At 37.7% G+C, this 16,157-nt stretch overlaps 1 protein-coding gene across 1 annotated transcript in view; it reads right to left on the reverse strand.

Moving 5' to 3' along the window:
* CDC73 (cell division cycle 73) overlaps positions 1 to 16,157 on the reverse strand; it is a 98,253-nt gene that overhangs the window by 63,208 nt on the left and 18,888 nt on the right. Inside the window, exons 8-10 of the mRNA XM_048080283.2 lie at positions 14,720 to 14,818; positions 13,354 to 13,432; positions 5,779 to 5,843 (exon numbers count right to left, since the gene is read on the reverse strand). Coding sequence (XP_047936240.2) covers positions 5,779 to 5,843; positions 13,354 to 13,432; positions 14,720 to 14,818 — 243 coding nt within the window. The remainder of the gene's footprint in view (positions 1 to 5,778; positions 5,844 to 13,353; positions 13,433 to 14,719; positions 14,819 to 16,157) is intronic.

A 16,157-nucleotide genomic window follows, 5' to 3' on the forward strand; every position in this document is an offset into this window, starting at 1 on the left:
TTCGCCCCCAGAGCCAAGGGTGTGGGCAGGCTGACCTTATGCTGGCATGCAGAATAATGACCGGCTTATGCACAGGCTAAATGAGAACTCACTCTGCTTCAGAGGTGGTTTTGAACACTTTCAAAGAGTCTGTTGTTTTGCTGACTCCTCCTTCAACAGCACTCCTTTCAAATATTTTAATGAGAGCAAGATATGACATATAAAACTGGTGATGTAAGTAGTTATCTCTCTCCAATCTAATATTTATGTGCAATTTTCATTTATTTTTGGAAGTTAAGTGCTATTCATCTGCATGTTGAAAGACAATGTTCATTTCCATCATATGCTTTTGAAAAGTCATATCGGGTTTCAGTACCAAATCAGACTCAATTTCTCAATATAAACTTGAAAAAGTCTCACGGATTTCCCAGCTTACACAGAATCATAGCCTTTTATATAAAACACATGTATACACTATATTGACTGCTTCTGCTCCTGCACATTTTCTCTCCACTGGCCTAATATTTAAAGTGACAGAAATTTAGCCTTTACCTTCATTCTAATATACAAAAATCACTCCAAATTATACCAGAGGTTGAAAAAACTTTCCGTTAAATTATTAAAATCCCTGAGACTGTAATATACTCAAAAGATTCTGGAAGCAGTAACATACTTTCTCAAGTTAATGCTCAAAACCTGAGACCGACATCTGAGACTGGTGGAAAAAAATGCTCTTGACCTTAAAGGTGCTGGAACAGCTCTCCAGTTCTGAAGTTAAGCCTGCATGTAGTGTGGCTTATGTAGGGACACCCAGCAGTTAGTAGTTTTCTGTCAGGACCATGTAATGCATTTGATTCAATTGTAACGTGTTTTTCAGAGTGTTGTTTTTGCTTGATTTTGAATCATCGATACCCCCACGTGTTTACTCAGGATCATTTCACAACTAAAAGAGTACTGTAAAGCCTGGCAGTTTACACTGGAAAGCCAAATAAGTGGGTTTTGAATTTGTAGCTAAAACATTAACACAAAACTCAGAAGCACTAAAAACTTGCAGAGAACTTCCTAACAGAGACAAAACTTACATGCTTGACTACGCTGCAGGAATTCACATTTGAGTTCGCTACAAGCCAGGTGCCTCCACTGACACCCTAACTCACTAACTGTACTGATTCTTCACGCATAGCCTGAAGTGTATCACCTCAATACCTAAGAGAGCTGTTGTATCCACCTGCTTACAGAACACTAGGAAAACCAAATGCCAACGGTATTTCTGGTTGCATACAAGTGCAGATGATCAGTGACAGATTCCATTAGCAGCAGTAAACAAAAGACTGACAGGGAGCTTCTGAGCTTCAGCAGCTATGATTACTAGAAGAAAACACAAGTTAAACAAGGGCGAGCTTTCCAGCAATTAGGAAAGGCAAAGTAATTTCTGTAAGGCCCTACTGCAGTAATATGCAGATCTTATTTGCTTACATCCAAGGGTATAGCAGCTCTGAATCACACCTGATCATTTGTCAGGACCCTCAGAGCTGAAAGCAGTGGAAATGATTCCACAGGGTATCAATCTATTGCTTTCTTTCATATTAGTTAAAGGCATGAAAACTTAAAGAAAAAAAACTCGAAGATGGGTAAAACAACCAGTGACTAAACCCCAAGTTACTGTCACGGAGAGAAGTATTACTTGTATACACACGGAGTCAATACACGCACGCACTCAGCTTGCAAGAGGATACACTTTAGTGCCAATCAAATCCAGCTTTATCAGACCTGTACGGAACCAGCAATTTCTCCAGTATCCTAAAACAGGTGCAGACAGCTAGTTTGGTCTGATGTTTACTTCTCAACCTATAGGAACAGCTAAATACTTCACACATTCCAGTGACAGCGACCATTAGTCCAAAAATCAATTTCTTTATATATAAAAGAAAGGTCAAACTCACTTCCTAGGCTTCCACTAGATGACACTGGCTTAGTCTCAAAGATGGCATTTCTCTTTAGTCAGTGAAAAGCAGAAAGATAATGCTCTGAACAAGTCAAATGTACACAAAAGAGAACATGTTGAGAATATCAGTTCCAAATTCTCGCTCAGCACTCCTTCACATCCTACACGGTACAAAATATTATCATATTTCTCTACCTCTTATTTGATCCGTTTCAAGGAGTAAACTTTCCTACTTTAAAATAAAAACAAACACACAGAAGCTGTTCTGCTATACAGGGGATTCTGCTTTGAAGTGAGGCCTGCAGGTAGACCTGTAGGTCCCTAAAAGTCTCCCAGCAGAGTTTGCAACATGAACTGCTGGGTAACTGGAGAGCAAGAGCTACTGTCACTACATTAGAGGCTTCTGAAACACCATCAGCCCAGGCAAATGGAAAGTGCCACGGGTATTAAAAAACGGCTCTTTGAGAAAGATGCCTTGTTATAAACAATTCCAGGTCCAGAATAATGAAATCATGGCTTCACAATAAAAATTCATTAAATAAGTCAGTTCTTCCTAAGAGAAAGTAAGTGCGCCAATTAAGCAAAAACCCTGTTACAGGGAAGAACTGCCAGCAGCACAAGTTATTTTAGCTGACATTACTTCAAAAAAAGCCCACCATTCACCATCTGTTCTGGCACAAATTTTGAATGCTAAGAAAGTTTTCAACATCACTGATGAAAAGAAAGCAGTCAAATGCAGAAGTTTGTTTTGCTGTTAAAAAGAACAAGCATCTAGGACAACTCATATTTCAGCAAGAACAAATAAAAAGCTGAAGTTCTGCACATTTCATAAAATGAATTAGAGAACTGGAATAAGACACGCAATGCCAAGTGGAAGACATGTAGGGAAGGTAACAGAAAACAAACAGAAGATATCTTAGAAATTTTAGGAGAGAAGTAGATAGGCAGCTCCAGACAATGGGTCAACAGTTTACACTCCAGGTAGCAATCATATGCCTATAAAGTTTTTCCAGTTGCTACAAGATCAACGCTTTTGCAAGCTAATGGCTCCATCAGCCTTTCAAAGGGAAGTCTAGCCTGAACAAACTGTTCAGTTCTGACCAAAAAAATAAAAAAAGACAATGAGTAATAAGGAAGCCAAGAGAATCAATGTAACAAAGAGAAAACAACAGCAGGGGCAAATGGTATTACAAATAACATTAACACTCAGATTAACCACCATATTAGGTTAAATTATCTCTTCCAAAACTCTGCTCATAACCAAATGGGAAACTAGATGACAATACAATAAGAAAAGGTGAGAAAGAATGAAGATGAAGTAAAATAGCTAATTCATCTATCTCCAAGTAATATTTATACTTTCAGAACCAGTAAGAAATTTTTAATGACTTTCTACAAGCTGTTGGTTAAATCTCACTTGGAAGACTACGTGAAGTTTTACATCTCCATGTTCAAAAAGAAAGAAAAAAAGAATTTAACTGGAATAGCTAAAGAATACTCAAATGGGAATTGCAAGCTCATTTCCCAAGTAGACTTGTTTAGCCAAGCAGAATAAGTTTTAAAAGCATGACTGGTGTCCATAGTACACCAATGAAAACAAATACTCCAACAAACAGAAAAGCTACTTAACTTAAAAGGAAAACAATGGCATAGAAATTAGCACTTCAAAGTTCACTCACCATTCATCTGGAAATAAGAGGTCCGAACTTTGAAAACAGCCTCTAATAAAGAGCTACCTAGCACTTCAAGTCCATCGAGATGTTTGATGAATACACAAAAGGGATATTACAAATACCCTTTAGTATGGGGATAGCACACAAGACAGAGCATATGTAGGATGCCACTCAAATATTATTCTCCATATTCTTATGATTTAGTAATGAGTATTTGGACTTTTTCCATTTCACTTTTGGGGAGATATTTTCCATTTCCTCCTATATTTTCTAGCATTAAAAATAGGAACACCCCCACCTCCCCCCCAAAAAAATAGAGTAAAAGCTTAATGCAAAATTTGCTAACTAGTACATTAAGCATTCTACGCAAAACAACTGTCTGAGGATTATGGGTTAGGCCTATGTAGATCCATCACTGTGACAAAGTTTAGACAAAAACAGATGAATACTTCTGTGCCACGTAATTAACAGATTTATTTTACCCCCCCCTCTGAAAAACAAAGTCAGTATGTCACCGCAACTTATGAATGAGGTAAACATCTAGGGCAAATTTTTAATAGTCTGTAAAATAAGGTTCTAAACAGCCCTTGTAAATTCTTTCTTGGAAAAATGCTAAATAACAGATGGAGTTTTAATATTTCTCATGACACCAGATGATATTCTATGTGCAGTCATGCAATACCTCTTAAACAGTTATTCCAAAAATTTCAAGTTTATGTTGCAAAAAGGTTTATTAGTAATTTTTTATATCAGTTATATCTGCCTCCTTAATGGCTGAAACCAGCAAGGACAGCTTAATTCTACCTCAAAACTTTAGGTACTATACTGAATATACCAGCTAGGTTTCCTAAAACAAAAGTTAATTATTTCTCATGAACTCCAACAAATATCATTTTTAGAGTTACTATGTCACTCCTTCACTTTTAAAATTTTTACACTAACATCTCAGTGTTAGCACAAAACATGTTACAACATCTCAGCTTTTCTACTTTACTATAATCATGCTTTTTTCCTGCCTCCATAGGGCGATTTAAACACAGCCTATTTACTAATTTACAACAATATGAATAGAAACAAACACATCATACCATAGAAATCTGGATCTAGTATAACAACACTGTGATCCCTCATAAAGCAGCCTTACATCATGCAAGGGGCAAGAACAAATCTTCGGAGGACATAATAGGTTTTCCCCTCTCTCTCTCTCAATTTCTGAATTCATCCACATTTGTTTTAGAAGTAAATGGATTCCCTCCTTAAAATATTGCCATACAATTATTTTAAATATTTGAAGTCTGAATGAGGTTGGGAATGAAAGACTTAAGCAAGAGCTTTTATCAAGAAGAAAAAGTTCTAAATGGTTTTAATAAATTTACATTCAAGATACTATTTTATCTTAGAATTAGGAGTGCAAACTAGTAGTGGTACATGGATTTAGGAGAGTGTTTAGTGCTGCCAATTCAGATTTATATAGGTACACAGATGGCAAAAACTTTAATGAGGGCTCTACATTAGTTTTGTAGCATTTGTCCTACTTACCAGTAGATCAAAACAGCATTAGCTTGAGAACATTCAAGCCATTTCCATAAAAGCGGAGAAATATTGGCAAAAAAAGATATCTGTTCGAGGGTCTCTCTCATCTGTATATGTGGCAATTCCCACTGACAGCATTGCAAAGTCATATGAAAGAATTCAATCTCACTAAGCCAGAAAGTTTCAAAATAGTAATGCAAGTTAAATTCCTCTACCACTAAACAAATTTATTGTTATGAAGCACAGACTAGGAAACACATCAATATTCCAAAATCTAGTTTTATTACTAAGATTTCACGAGTATAGTTTTATCACTTCTGAGTATAAAAGATGTCCTTAACAGGCATACAGAAGGCTGGCAAAAACATAGTCATACAGTCTTAATATAATCAGTCATAAAGAGGCTGCACCTCAACGAGACAAACCTGCCAGCAAAGCGTTCCCATTGCACCTTTTTACTGCAGACAAAACCCTTGAACAGAGTTCTTTAAAATGCGATGACCAAATCAAAACATTTTTACCTTGTCACAGAGAAAAACACTCATTAATTCCATTAGTCAACTAAAGTGACCTTCCAGAGCCTAGGCAAGGCTGACAAGACATGCATTGTTTCCATAAAACATGTTTAAGGAAAGACCTTTAGCTTACCGTTACAGACTTCAGAGTCATTCCGTGATAGGTACCCATGGTATCGATTTTAAAGCCTTCCGTTTCTGCAAAATAGAAGAGTCTCTTGTAAGTTGTTCTGAGCATTGAGACATCATGACTAAACAGACAACATCAGAAGTATCTTTGAAGTTATTTTTGCAAAGAACGTGTCTTGTTGTTGGTTCAGTTTAGGTTCTGTTCATACTACAAAACTTGGTTAGCATTTAAGAGACCAGTGTTGTCTTTAAGCAACTCTCCATTTGGTATTTCTGCTTTCTGTAACCAGAGTAAGCTTCTTCTGCTGCATGGAATCGTTCAGAGGAAGGATGTAAATTTAAATCTTTGCAAGAATGTGGAACAATATGCATGCGGTCTCAAATTCTCTTTACTACAAAATGTAGAAGCAACTAATTCCCAGAATGCATTATGATGCAACATATTCACAGCTGTATGAATACAAAAGTGTACTTAATCAGAAACTGGTATACCAACTGACTATAAAACCATGGACACTTAATACGATAAACCCACTTCTGCAGTGCAGAGAAGCAATAGTGTCGTTATCACATGGTACACAAAACAGAAACCACAGAAATTCACACTACCAGACTAAAAGTGATAAAAGGCTGTGTTTTTTCTTTGCTTTTTTTTGGAACACTTTTAATCAGGCTGAATATATGCTAAGTAACAGAAGTCTACAAGTGCTCAGTGACTAAACTTTCTGCTGCTAGCCTTTTGGGGTTTGAGAAGCCCTTCTGTCTTCCTATTTTCAGTACTAAGTCAGCTCATGACTGCTGCCATCGTAATTTGTAGTGAAACCTTTTCCCATTTGTACATTCCCTAATCTCATGCATCTGTTGTCAGCTGGCCCTACCGACCAACAGCTCAATTAGTTCATGCTTAAAATGGCACGATTACTACTAATCACCAGGGATGGCCATGAGAAGTCATCAGCATGGTTTGTGGTGGTTACAGCAATGGGAGCAAAGCAACTGGCAGCGCAGAGGCAAACCCATCTGGGCTGCCGCACTGTGGCAAGATATTGCTACCCAAGTAGAGAACTTGGTTGCTAAAGTATGCCACATAGATGCTCACATATGCAAGAGTCAACCAGGTGGTGGATCAGGCTGCTAAGACTGAAGTGGTTGGGTGGATCTACACTGGCAACATAAGGGTGAATTATTTATAGCTCAGTGGGCCCAGCAAGGCAGAGATGCAACATACTAGATGGGCTCATGATTGAGGGGTGGACCTGACTGCACAGGTTAGCCATGATTATGAAACATGTGCTGCAATCAAGCCAAGCAGTTAAAGACACTCTGGTATGGAGGATGATGGTGACTGCAAGCATTTGTCTATGCTAAGCAACTTCTGTGTTATTTCAACTAGACTTGAGTAGAGGTACTTGATGGTTGCAGAAACCCTTATTGAGAATTGGAGGTTTATTGCCTTTTTTTTACATCATCTTCACACTATGCAGCAGCTTAAAAACTTAGAAACCCAAAATAATGCATAACCAAGGTTAATTCTCATACTTGAGCCTACAAACTTCCAAGAAAAATATCAGAGTTTCAATACTGTTAGAGCTTCTTGCGCTTACCATGAGTACATTAACTTAAATTGAAACCTAGACAACCCTGACAACAATACAGATGGCCCTGGGAAGCATCTATCGTTGATCATCCTTTCTTCCTTTAGATGAGGAAGATTATCATAGAGTTGTAGGAAATGAGGCATAAAAGTTCTCCAGATTTTATTACTCTCCAGTGCCTACGAGAAGATACCGAAGAGTTCAAAACTGATCATACTCCTCTCACCACAATGACGGGTATCTGCTATCTGAACACTGTTTTTTAGTTTTGCCTCTTTTTTCCTTTCCTTCCTCCTCAATAATATTATCAAACCTACCACCACGCAGAGAAGCCTAGTCTTACTGACTGGATCGTATTTTACCTGCACTGCCCACCATGTCACAGGCCGTTTCTCCATCTCACTGTACAAATTCACGTTTGCTCCAGCCCTTCTTTATCTCAGCTTCTCAAAGCCCTCCCTTCTGCCAGGCTTGACATTCCTGAACTATGCAAAGTTGATTTTGAGAAAGCAAAATGCAGGTAGGTACAGTCATGAGTTTCTTTACACATTGAACCTCAGCACAGGGCTAATACAGCTGAACTCAAGCTAAAGTTTCTTCTGAACAGCATTTCTACAAATAACAGTTTTCTCACTGACTATATAGGTCACCGTTTCTAGGCAAGGAACATATTAATGTTTCAGGAAGTGCCTGAGGCCTTACAGAATATGTGGTAGAGCTCCCTTCAGTAGAAGGGATGCTTTTGCTGACCTGGAGTGACACAAATCAGAGATGCATAATCTAGAATGACAGCTGTTTGGGGATTACAGATGATTACCAACAGAGGAAACTTTGCCCTCTCCAAATTGGCGTATTATGGGTTCTTCCTACCTGTGACATAAAAGGTTCTCAACTATTTCAACCAGACATCCTTCCCAAACTCAGGAAATACAGACACCCCTTAACAAGGCCAGCAAGCAGCACACCCTGCCATGCCTGGCCTGCCCGCTCCTTTCCTCTCAGCACAAACCCTACTTCTACAGTTAATTAGTTCTTCATATTTGCTCTCCATTTCAGGTATTTCTTTCCAACAACCTTTTTCTTTGTCCCTATAAAACCTTGCATTCCTCCTGAACTAAAAATAAAATATACAAGAACAAAAACTAACTCAAGTCTCCATTAGCCACGCAAAGGGAATAAAAGCCCACAGAGCCAGCATCACAGTTAGAAAATAAAATTTAAAATCAAAGGGGAGAGAAGCACCTCACAGGGAACAAGCCCCTGTTCAATCGTAAATGGTTTCATCTTTTGCAAAAATCTCAAGTCCCTCAAAAATGTGTCCTGGTTCATGTAACGAGCCACAAGAGCCGCTAAACAGGGCCCTGGATCTCACTGCTTTCCTTCTCCCAGCCTTGCGCTGCCCCCTCCTCCTAGCAAGAAGAGCAAACAACTAGGATCCGAAGAGCCAGCTATTGCCTCAGGCATCAGTGAGTGGGCTCCTAGCCTGCTAAGTATTTTCAGCAGGTATACAGGCCTTCCAATGCTATTTAACAGCTACTTAGGTGTTAAATAAAACATTCCTGATAATCGGTAAATAACGGCAGAGTGCCTTTTCTTACTAATGTAAATCTGAGAGAAGCTGAATGGCCCCAGTAGAATGCAGGTGCCCACTTAGGTTCCTGCAAACAGTCACCACAGCCACTATGAGGTCTCCTGGGGACTCCAGGGCCTGCCACTTGCAGGTAGGGTGGGATGAGTAGAAGAAACCACCTCCCAAACAGCCCACCAGCTCGCAACTTTCCTGCCTTAAACTCTTAAGCAGCTGATGAATGAGTTCAGCATTGCCAGCTTCCAGATAACCACAGCAACCCTCTTTTAACTGACAACAGCATGGACATTCTTTGCTCAGAATAGTTTTTCCCTGATCCTCTTATTTACCACGTGATACTCTAACAGTCAGCCACTCACACTGCACTCACTTGCAGAAATCGACACTGCAAACTGCAAGAGCCCTGACACCTGTACATTCATGCCTTTTTTGAAGGTCTTAACTTCTGCACATAGCTACATACAGTACCTTCAGCTCCACTCCCTGTACACAGCCTATGCAAAGCAGGGAACAAACGCTTCCAAGTCAGGAACTCCACAGCTATGGCTGCATTCCCACTTCAAAAATTACTGAGGCTGTTAGCCAGGTTGCTGCAGCTGTTTGTAGAAGACATTCAAGGGCCAAGACAGAAAGAGGAGCGGCATTTCTTCCAGAGCATTCTCTGAGGGCAGTGGCTGACCCCGACACAGCTGCTCAATAGCAGCCCTAGGACACAAGAGGACCAACAGGTCACAGTAAAGAAGAGCAGAACACAGAGCAACCTGGAGCACCAGGGGACATGCCCCCAGCATACATCAGCATAAATGCTGTACCATACATCCTCTCTGACTAAGAACACAAATGCAATACATTTCTTCTATCCCTTCCTCAGCGGCTCAAACCGGCGCTGCTGAGTCACGCAGCAGCACAGACATGGAATATTGATGCCTGGCCAAGAATTAGTTTGCAACTCCAGTTTCTAAATCCTACTTTCACCAATGACGATAGAAAAAACAACAGTTAAAATTGTAAGTCTACTAAGAAAAGGGTAAGTATTTGGGAAGAAAAGACCCTTTAAAAAGAAAAGCATCATGACTGTGAAACTGCAGATCTTTATTTTTCAACTTGGAATTGGAGGCAGAACAACTGCTAAAAAAAGCTACATAACAGTCTTCAATAACTTGGATTTTTTCAGTAAAATTACAAAATAGCTAGGCAATCATATACACTTCATTTACGCAAAAAGCAGTCCAGATTAAATATTTCAAATACAGAGTAAAGAATGCAAGCAAAACCCAGCATTAACATATAGTGGCAAATGTATTACAGCTTTTTCTGTTTGCCAAATATAATCAGTTTAATAAACTGAAGCATTGTTAAAAACATCTTGATCAAGAAATGTCTAAAACCTAAATCTCTAGAGACTAAACACAATAACAACTACTACTGCATAATCAGTTCTAGTGCTTCAAAACAAACTATTGCCATCTAACATTAAGACTAGCTTTTCTTCTCCAGTCACTGCATGTATTATGATCACAATTTCACAGTTCAATGACCCAAAAATCCTCTAAAGAATCATATACTTTCCTAGCGTGGTTCATCACTAGTTACCTTTCTAGCATCACCATGCATCAACCTGAGTGCCTCCTCTCATTTAGGAGAATTAGACCTAGTAATGAAAATATGCACACTAATGCATCAGCTTATTGGACTGATTATCTTCTCCATCATCATGCAGTCAGATGTTCCATTTCCTCACATTTGAGTATAAATGCTCAAAGTGCCTTCCATTTGCTCAGAGCCCACTGCTCTGTGTCAATCTAGGTCACTAGACATTTTGCTTCTGCACCTGCTGCAGCTCTAGCCATCAGATCCAGGTGTAAACTTGAGCACAGATACATTGCCTAAGAATAACAGTTTCAAAAAGACTTGTTTCTTGAAGGAAGTCTAGGCAAACAAACAGTTTGAAGGAATACCACTCTCCAGAACTGGAAAACTCACATAAAAGGCTTTGCTTGAATTGCAGATGAATAAGATTGAATAATCACTTTTTTTTTTCATCTGTATACTTTTCAAAACAGATAGCAACAGCTCTCCAGACTGCCTGGAAACGATTCACTACCCCACTTCACACCCATGGTAATTAAGTCACTGACACCAAATTTCATTCTACAAAGTAGTTTACTGAACACTCCTTTTCAGTACTACTCCCTAACAAGTAAAACTGAAGTTTGAAACCTAGATTTCCAAGTTACGCTAGCTAGAGCTTACAAACTTCTCTGCAAAGTTCATTTAAAACAGTTTAATAACAATCTTACAGGTAATTAAATCCAAGTTCTTAAAGTGTCACAGTACTAATGAAAAAGAAAATCACAACACAAATCTGTGCATATTTTCCACTACTGAATAGACACATTATCAAAGTACCTGGTCACACAAAGCCAGGAGAGTGAGAGCACAAAAGCAATCTATTGCAAGCACAATCTACTTTTTCCAAACGTGAAGCTCTTGCACATTTTCTGCCAAAAAGAAACAGAATCCTCTAACCTTAGAAATGAATGCAATAAATATGTCTAAGACATTAGTCATGTTTCAGAACTCTGGAACTCCTACTACCAATTCTCCTACAGAACAGAAATCACAATTTAAAAGATATACTTAAAATGAGAAAAATTTTAAGGAATTTTTGTTGACAATGCACAGGAGACAGGAAAAGATGTTTTCCATGGTCCAGAGTCTCTTCAGCTTTAAAAACTTCTTAGTCCTCTACTGCCTAGACCTAACACTTAACACAATTGTTTGAAATTGACATACGTCTGAAAAACTGTATCTATCTACGTTTGAAAATCCAGCAATTACAAGAATAATTTAAACATAAAATGAAAATAGCAGGAAGCCACAAGCAATGCTTTCCCGAAGAATTTGGTTAATTATTCTTTTCACCATTACAGAATGAAATCATGTGGTTGTACAGCAAGCCCCTCTCCAATTTACACCGAATAGGACTAAAAGTAGTGGCATTTTTACAATTTTTGACTTCTGCTATGTTGAAACCTTAAGAAAAAACAACAATGTGGAACATTACTAAAAGGACAAGACTTAGAGCAGCACAGAGAAACTTTACTTTGCCACCTATACTGTTAGATGCACTCAGTGGAGCAAGAATTGGTACAATCAGTACATTTGAACTGTTATACCTGGGCATTAATTGATTTCTCCAGCTCTAATTTCACACTGTCCAGTATAGCTATTTACTTTAAGAAAAACTCTTCATAGGAAATTGTAGTGAAAGAAAAACTACTTGGAAAATGCTCAAGTACTGAAGACTAAAAATTGTCAGAAACAAAACTGAACAGGCATCAGTAAATATATTCAGGGGAGGGTTTTTTCCTTCTTTCCCATTTCAATACAAAATTGAACACAATCAGCTACAGTACAGCACATACGTGGAATACCATGTAAATTCTCAGATGTTTGTTATTAACTTCCCCAAACAAAAAATGGTATTAACTTTGACAAAGCAAAATACTCTGCAAGACGAAAGCTGAACTGCTCATCTATAATTTACAGCAGCATTTAACAGCATGTAAGCTCTTGCAGCCAGAAAAGAATGCCCTAAGCATCATGCATAAGAAGCTTCATTAAGGAAAAGAATGATTTTGTTTGATAACAAGAACGAAGAGGAAACTCAGAACCGTAGAAGAATTTGCCTTGCCTTCTGCAAGAAACAAGAAAACATCCAACCACAACAAACACTACTTGCAAAACCGAAACACAGCAAGACAACATTACTAGAACCAGAACCTAAGATGAAAAAAAGCAAGGGGGAGGACACAAAAATTCTGATTTAGGAAGACATCACTCAAGTTCAAGCTTCCACCCTGGTTTAAAATGAATGAAAATTCTTGAATACTGTAGATTATTTCCATCTTCTCTCTAGAAGGAAGCTAATATTTTGCACTGCTGTTGCCATTTTTTTCATTAGACACATAAGTTAATAATACTTATGATTACTGAAAGCAACTTCTAAAGTAGTTGTGTTTGTGTGAGGAGGGGTAACTTATTTCATTTGATACCTCTAACACTCATATTTGCAGATCTAGTGTTTTGTTTTTTATTTATTAATTGCACGTGACCTTCCCAAACAATTTTTTTCAGCAAGTTCTAGTTTTAAGCTTTCAGTTTGCTTCCTAAATGGTAGAAAGAATTGCTAAGAGATAATGTTTAGACTTGGTTACCCAGTATTACCATTGGACAAAAGCTAACTTTAGGCACAGCAATAGCTTTTTTTGGTCTTTGCTTAGGTTTGACAAGCAACGGCACAGAAAATCCTGGAACCCTAACTTTACTCCTTGACTTCACTTCCCTTTTTTATTTTAATTATTATTTTTAGGAAGGATTACAATCAACTTACCCTCTTTGCCTTTGAATCTTTCCTGATCGTATCTGTTGTAGGCAGCTGGAATAGGTTGCTTATTTCGCAAAGTGGGATCCTAAAACAAGTTAAGTAAGTGCTTTTTAGACATCCTGAAAGTATCTGTTGATTTGTGAAGTTCACAAAGCATTACATAGAACTGCTTAAGACAATAAAATTAGTTCACTTCTGTAGGACTTTCAATTTATTTGAATACTACTATGTCTAGTTTCAACATCTACTTACAGCCGAACAGCCTAAGTTTGGAAGTATATACTGAAAGGAACGACAACAACCTGAGGCAAAACTGGAGTAGTAATAGCAAACGATATTAGCTAAAATCTTCAAGTTTTCTAAAATCACTGAGTTCTTGTAATATCTCAAGATTCAGAAAAAAATTTGTCAACTGGTAACTCATGGTTAAGGCTTCAGCCATACACACAATGTTCCTTGCCAGCTTGATTAAGCTAGAAATCTGTTAAACCGCCAGAATAAAGCCAGATTCGGTGAAAAAAAGCATTCTGTAAATAAAAAGGGGAGGAGAGGTTTGGTTTCATGTTTTTTGCGTGTGTGGTTTTTTATTTGTTTTTTAAGGCACCTATAACATGCCACTATATACCAATTCATTTTTACTGTGGCTGATACTATTCTGCACAGTATGTTTGAAGAGTCCCATGGACAATTTATGAAATTCAACACAAAGCAAATATTTAAAAGTTGAAACTCACCTTGCTACTTAAATTTAGTTCTTTGTTAAATGCAGTGGTAGCAAGAATAAACCCAAGTAAAATTAAACAGTTTTTATACCAGATTGCCACTGAGTTCAAGAATATATTATGTTTAATAAAGACCAATAGTAAACATACAGAACAAACCCTGTCTAATACCTAGACAACTTAAACAGTAAAGCTGTAAGTCTGTCCTCCTGATTTATTACAGGCAAAAGAAAGCTGGTTCAAGCTGTTCCCGCCAGTGAGTCATGTTCCAGATTCTTAAGCATTTGCTACCCTATCTGTCAAAAAAAAAAAAACACCAGCAAAAAAATTTGTTTGAAATGGCAGTAGTCTCAAGTAATACATTTCTCCCAAATAGATGCAGAATGTCTCTGGTGTTTGATACATACCGAAGCTGGCACTAACACTTTCATTGGTAAGTAACAAGAACATATTGAACAAATTAAACTAAAATATTCAACTCTTTAAATACCAGTAAATGTAACTTAAAGCAAAGAATATCTGTGAAGTTATGCTTGAAAGTTATTCATTCACTGCAACGACACTAAAACAAACTTCGTGTTTAATAACTACAGGACAGTGTACTCGCACTTTTGGAATGAAAACCTTCATATTCAAGGTGCTGCTCTTACCGTCGGTGCTGTATTTGGTGCAGGTCTTTGCTCAGGTGCTCGGCCTTCTTCTCTGGCTTTTACTGATTGAAGAATTGCAAAAATATTCTTGGCAAAGTTCTGAAAAACATATTGAATACCTGTGAACCTTGGTGACTATTTCAAGTGATACTAATACACATGAAAGAAACCATTTCGTTAACTTGTGCTTCGCAGAAAAACAAAAAAGTCACTGGGGCATGAGTTATATCAATTAATGTTTTTAAGCATATTCCTCCAGCTAATATTAATGGGATTGTTTTACAGAAAAAAAAGTGCTAATTAAACTTTTGAAAGGCAGATACTTATTATGTTACCACTTAATATGTATTTTAAGTTAGAGATATGTACACGTCTTTCATTACTATTTTAGTAATGGATCATCAGTAAAAGAAATCTTTTATCAATTAATGAAAGTGACTTTTTAATAGTTTGGAATAGTATCAAGTATTCATATGCTTAGCTTACAATGCTATGGAAGACTCTAACACTGAAATATTGTTAACGAAGACCACCGGCATTATAATTTTTGCATTTGGTTTGTAAAGCAAACATGTCTGGCGTGATTTTTATAGAAATAATTTAAAGAGAGCTGTAATTCAAAGCTTCTCTAAGCTCACTCACTTGACCTCAGTCAGTCAGCATGTTATCAATTTGCTCCAAGCCAGAAGGGCTGGAACTGGAATACCCCCAGAAGCCACTTATGAAGGCAAAGCCATTCCTTGCACACACAAAAAGTTCTTTTCACAAAGGCTGAAAGAACTCATGCAACACTCTATTTCAAGTTCTTTTCTATCAAAAAAAAATCTGGAAAACCACTTCAAAGAGCTGTGAGCCATGTGCATATCAATTATATGTGGATACTCCAAATCGGCTCTATTCTTTGGAAAGTGAGTGCAACTATATGTTTTAAGTTGAAATTCAGAGACTTCCCCCAGACACTGGACTGGGCAGCACAATTCTAGTCCTTGCTGTGCTTCATCACATATTGCCTCTTGGAAAGACAAGCTCCTGAGTCTTCTGAAACTCAGAAGGATGAACTAATTAAATAACAAGAGAAGGAACTTAGAGTGATTGTCCATGTAGAAGCCAAGTCTTGCAGTCACAGGGAAACTACAGCCAGCTTTCACAAACCTATCTCATTCATAAAACCTGCAGTTAACGTACTCATAGAACAGAAATTAAATTTCCGATTATGATTTTTTCTAAGGCATTTTAGCATCTCAGTTTTTAATAAATTGAAATTCCATGTCCTGGACCAAATTTTAATTTCCTTTTTTTTTTTTTTTAACCTGAAGATATTCTCCAGTTTGCTGAAAAGAAGTTGTTAATAAGCATAGAATTACAAAGTGTTCTTGCTGATGTTTTCTTTGACAGCATGAAAATGCAGGTCCCCCAAGGACGCAAGTAATATCTGTTT

The sequence above is a fragment of the Anser cygnoides genome, chromosome 8 (assembly GCF_040182565.1).
Source record: "Anser cygnoides isolate HZ-2024a breed goose chromosome 8, Taihu_goose_T2T_genome, whole genome shotgun sequence".
In the NCBI taxonomy this organism is placed as follows: Eukaryota; Metazoa; Chordata; class Aves; order Anseriformes; family Anatidae; genus Anser; species Anser cygnoides.